General features: G+C 33.0%; 1 protein-coding gene across 1 annotated transcript in view; it reads left to right on the forward strand.

Annotated features, from left to right (window-relative positions):
* LOC129957449 (uncharacterized) overlaps positions 1-3507 on the forward strand; it is a 107968-nt gene extending 104461 nt beyond the window's left edge. The window contains exon 15 of the mRNA XM_056069766.1: positions 1186-3507. Coding sequence (XP_055925741.1) covers positions 1186-1319 — 134 coding nt within the window. The 3' untranslated portion in view covers positions 1320-3507. The remainder of the gene's footprint in view (positions 1-1185) is intronic.
* Positions 3508-6000: the final 2493 nt, after the last annotated feature.

Raw genomic sequence — 6000 nt, forward strand, 5'->3', positions numbered from 1 at the left:
TAAACAGGGATACTGCACAGTTTTCCATCAAAATAAATAAGTATAAATAAATCATCTTTCATAAAGGTAATGAAGTGAACAAATGAACCTAATGTAAATCCTTAGTACGTTGATTAAAAAGTGAAGTTAAATTGAAGAACTTATAAATTAAAGGGCCCTATAATATTCAAGGTCTGGCTCCAGTAATAACTTATAATGCTTATAAGCTATTAGGTGTCTTTCAATGTAACCATCAGCGTTCAGTACAGCTTGTTTTCAGTAATGTTAAATTTGTGGAATACCAGAATCTGTACCAATTCTTTTGATGTTTCGAATGGAACGATCTATTGAGTAAAATTCGTTGGTAAATATGACAAAGTGGTTCCTTCTTTTCCAAATCAAAGCCAGATGGTTTTTGGATAAAGTAAGTTACAGTCGCAGCGAATTATATCTGATAAAATTCCACAGCAGATTGTTACCGAACTTCACATATTTTTAGATGAATACATCTTTCCGAGGTCGCTGATTCTGTCTAATTCAATTATGGGCATCATAAGGAATATGGCTCTGTAGGTTTAAAACAAATCAACTAATTAACAATTTAATAATAAAGTTATTATACCGAAAACTTCTCATTTTTATATTTGAGGATATCCCATTTTGGGACAAGGGATGGAGAAAATCCATTGATTTTTTCATACTCATACTCTTTCTTTGTTTCTTTCTGTCTCCCCATCCTCGGATTCTAAGTGATTCCATTTAAATCAATTATGGCCATCACAAGGAATATGCCGGCGTCCTGGCCTAGGCGTAACATATGTCTTTGATCTGGGCGTCACGGGTTCGAGTCCTGGTTCGGGCATGGTTGTTCTTTACCCTGTGTTCTATCTGTGAGGTGTGTGAGAGCCATCCTGTAAAAAGATGTGCAAGCGAGGAGTGTCATTTTCATATGAGTTAGAAGTCAGACTTCTGCCTTCGGGTGCTCAGGGGTCCTTATCCTCAAAAGCTACTGCACAAACTCGGCTGAAATCGCTGACTTCTTCAGGGGGCTTGTACAAGTGCCATAAGTAACAACAACAACAAGGAATATGTCTTTATGGTTTAAAACCAATTCACCATGTTTTAAATTTCATTTACTCTCTGTTATGCATTGAAATTTATGTTTGACATAGTTTATTTATACATTTCTTCTTTTTTTATTCACAGGCTCTACTAAAGAAGAGGAACACCACAACCTCGCATCCTCTATGACCGGAAACATCGGGTCTTTGCTCACGATGGTTGTTTCCACATTCTTTTGCTGGAGGTGGATACGCTCATGCGTAATCGAAAATGTGTAATCTCTCCAACAATACAAACTTATGACAAACTCAACATTTCGTGTGACAAACACTGCAGCGTTGAGCGCTGCCCAGTCTCCTTTTTATATATATTATATGCTTCCAAGTTGGTCGAGTGTTGGAGTTATTTGTGCGTAACTAGTGACCGATGTGCTAATACTCAAGTTAATTTCATTCTGATTTGAAAGCTAACTGGATTGAAAACTTTCAGGACGACAGTCTTGTCTGATTGGAAGGAATCATGTAATACTCAACGTATTGTAATCATCATAGTTTTACTTTTAATGTGTGAATTAATTAGTAGCTCAAAGACTGTGATGAAAAAGCCAGTCTGTTAGCTGTTTTAGCTGCGTTATATAGAAGCGTAGTAGAGGTATTCAGTTACCCTCTGCTGTTCTTCTGGTCTTGTAGATGTGCCTTATTGTTAATGTATCATAGAAATTTTGTATATTATGTATATTTATATTTCGAGTACCTTCTATTTCATTACTTTCAGTCAAATGTGGTAAAAAATATGGAATTTTCCAGCTGTGCTACGCCTAGTTGAACTACAGACATGACTGTTCCTCGGTTTCTGGCTGTCCATGTCCAACAGTAAACGTTTAGTCATTAAAAAAATGGAAGTAATTTTAGCAGCAACCAAATTTTATATTCAATTTTTGTTCTATAAGACAATAGACTCAAATGTCTTAGATAAATATATCTAATTTTTATTTTGCTTAAATGTCTTTTTCCATGTTCCTGATTTCACAAAGCCCTAAAATTTGATTATAAACTACTATTTGATATTAAATTTGCATTTCACATGATGGAATTCATCCAATAAACATGCAAAGTTTGAAATTAGACATTACAGAATTTGATAATAAACAAAAGTTAGTAGTAAATACTTCACATTTAACTCTTTGACTACTATGGGCGCGTATATACGTCCAGCAAAACCCATCGGTGTGGCCTATGGGTGAATATATGCGTCCAGCAAAAACTATTGCTGTGGTCTGTGGGCCCGTATATGCATCCATCAAAAACTATGGGCGTGGCAAAAACCATCGGTGTGACCTATAGGCGCGTATATGCATGTAGCGAAAACTATTGGTGTTGTCTATGGGAGCATATATGTATCCAGCAAAAATCAATGATGTGATCTATGGGCGCATATATTCATCCAGCAAAAACCATCGGTGTGGCCTATGGGGGAAGATAAGCGTCCAGTAAAATCAATCGGCGTGCCCTATAGGTTTATGGATGCATCCAGCGCAAGCTATCTGTTCAATCCTCAGTGATTATTACCACTGGCCGCTGACGGAAACTTAGAGCAATTAGTAGTAAAAGAGTTAAGAAAGAAAAAAAATTCGTGAGATTTCATAATAAACAATGCAGGATTTAATAACAAAAATTGATAATAGGCAATGTAGATCAATGATAAACAAGAGTTGATCAGAAACAATGTAGAATTTGTTGATATACAAGAATAGAGGATAAGGAATTTAGAATTTGACAATTAATGGAAACTGATACGTACCGTTTGATAATCAACAAGAGGTGGTAAAAAGAAATTTAGAATATACCAATAATAATCCGAAATTTGATTATTAAACAGTGCGAATTTTGATAATTATTAAGAATTGATAATAAATTATCAAGAATTTGATATTAAACAAAAAAAATTATAGTAAACCAAGTAAAAATTGATAATTAATACGAATTAATAATAAACAAAAAAAATTTTGTAAGCAAGTATTGATACGAACACAAAAATTGATGATTAACGACAAATACCGCTGTTGTACAGGGACATCTTCTGTGCTCAAGCCAGGGACAACCTTGACTACATCCTATATTTTCCTAAATGAAGGAACACAAAATTGTGATAATACATCGTAGTTCCTACCATCAAAATCTAGTGACATTTAGGAACAAAGGCGGCATGTAGGCTAGACTTCACTGGCCTCCTCTATAATGGAAGCTTTGTTAACTGTCTTCCAGGTCTTGTCAACCGATCAAAGAATTAAAGTTCCTATAAGCAACTAGTTTCGTTTAAAGACTGTTTCATGTACGTATATTTATTTTATTATCGCCGATTCTGGCCCTGTATGTATGTAATGAATTAACAATTTATGTAAGAAATTGCTAGAGAATCTCTGAACTGTATGTATGAACGCTAATAAAATATGATTTTACATTTTAATATAGTTATGTGTCATTTCTTGATGTATGAGTATTAGTTTATTGATATAGGAGTAAAATAAAGTTGTACTGTCCCAATCTGAATACATGATATTTATAAATGAATATCCCAACTTTTCTGGACTATTAGGAGAAAATTAAAAATATAACATGGTTCTTCATCAGAAATTACAAATAACAATTGAAATTTTGTTACATGCCTTTATATAAATGTAAAGCATGGTTATAAAAATTAAAAATAAATAGATGAGTTCATTAAAATTAAATAAAAAATTGCATGAAAATAAAGCTTGTAGCTCTAAAAATTTAATTTTCTTTTTTCTTTGAAAAATTGTGAAAAATCATGAGAATTTCGTGAGCAAGATCATGCAATAAACTTCAATGTTTCGGGCCGTAACAAAACTGATGGAATAAAACACACCAAAGAATACCGCAATGTGTCAAGCACTTGATATTTTGAAATCTGAACTGCAGCATCAGTCTACAACATTTTAAAAATAATGTGGTTTAATAATCATAGACAATATGTAAGTAAACTGTTAAAGAATAATTATCGATAAGCAACCATTAAGGAATGTTTCAATTGTTATTTTTGAAATAAACTATAAATGCCCTGAATCTTGTGTTTTTCCTTCTTTTTTTCTCCTTGATGTTATAAAATTGGTTAATTTTATCTTATCGATTTGAGAAGAGTGAAGGAGCGCTTGAACTCAAAATTCTTAACCTCCGGACATAGCGGGTGAATGGAATATCAACGAAAATTATTTATTAAATGATTCATTTTATTTCATTCTTTTCTTGTATCAATAGATTAATGTTAGCCAAATTCTTAAAGGCCGTAATTATCACATTAAGGGGTGAGTTACTGCATCAGTATTTTGATAACTCTACGCAAATCCAGATTTTTCACGGCATAATAAATTATATACAAGATTTTTTTTTTTTTGAGATTTTATATTTATTAAATAGACAAAATTGTCTGTGAACCTACAAATTGTCTACGAACATAAATAAATCTTCGAAAACACGCAATCATTTTAATTTATAAGCAATTATAATAGCAATTTATTTGGACAAAGTAAGAAAAACATAAAAATGAGGTAAAATTGGGTAAAGCCGCAAACGCCTTGCATGGCGTTGGCGAAAAATTGTTATGAAATATTGATAAATGTAAATCTAACATTTTTACTAAATCTATCGCAAAGATATCTACTTTGTACCCCTTTTTACAGACCGAATAACACCAAAAACTGACACAGAACTACATTTTTGTCACAAAAGAACGCACCGAATATCCATTTTTTTAAGCCCTTCCGTTTCTGAATTACTGCGTCTATATACACGCCAAGAGCAAACGGACAGATGGACAATCTTTTTAGAGACTGTTCCAAAATTTGTTAGGAATCTATATTTTAGATGGCACGTCAGTGCACCAAATTTTACAAACGCAGCTCTTTGAGTCTCGGAATCAGCGAGTTCACTTGCAATCGAACTGACAACCTTTCTGTAAATGCATTTCGTTCAAAATTTGACTGAATTTTTGGTCATTAATCCATATATGAAATTTCATATATCTATTCGAAGCGTTTTATGCCAACATGCCAAAAATGCTACATGTATTTTTCAAACTGAAGAAATGTCTGAAACGAGGAAATTCGTCAAAATATCGAGTTCGAAATGTTTGACTATTACAATATTCCCGCCAAATTTCGTATACAAAAAAGCAAAAAAGAACCAAAGGGACTGGTCTCTCCAAAACTTTCTCGCATGCTCTATAATAAATTTGCCATGCCTGAGATGATAACGGCGTATATAGCTTCACTTTTGGCGAGAATTTGGCATTTTTACTGAATCTATCGTGTTATCTTTGGCGAGTTTTGGTGATCAATCCCTGGTATGCGTTTACAGTATCCAAAAATCGAATTTGTGCTTTTAACACAAATAACTTTTTTAACTTTAATTTTCACAACCGATGGAAAAAATGGACTCAAGATTGCACCTTATTTTTCCAAAATTCCATATCAAATTTGATATATTTAAGCCATTTCGTTATAGCTTAACGTTATACTTACATTAAGTCGTTTACGTTTATGAGTTATCTATACATGTTTCTGAAAATGCAGACCGACAAATAATCAAGTATTTGTTAGATTTAGTTCAAATAGTAGCGGGTGTCTACACTATAGATGCTAAGTTTGTGAACCAAATTTTATCTATCTAACTCTCTTCATTTTATAACTATCATGTTAACTTATATTCGAACAACTAGACAGACAGACTTCCTCTGAACGAATTTTACTTAAAATTGGATAGATATCTGCAAATTTGGTGTAAAGGTCGTATACAAATTTAGTATTCTGGATCAAAGTACTTTTTATTTATCTTCGTCGCAAGACAGACGGACATTTTCGGGAAATATGTTTCTCCAACTCAGGGAGATCTAAAAATATGAAGATTCGTCAAAATCTCGTGTTGAAATTCTTTTGATGATAAC

This window comes from Argiope bruennichi, chromosome 11 (assembly GCF_947563725.1).
Source record: "Argiope bruennichi chromosome 11, qqArgBrue1.1, whole genome shotgun sequence".
Classification (NCBI taxonomy): domain Eukaryota; kingdom Metazoa; phylum Arthropoda; class Arachnida; order Araneae; family Araneidae; genus Argiope; species Argiope bruennichi.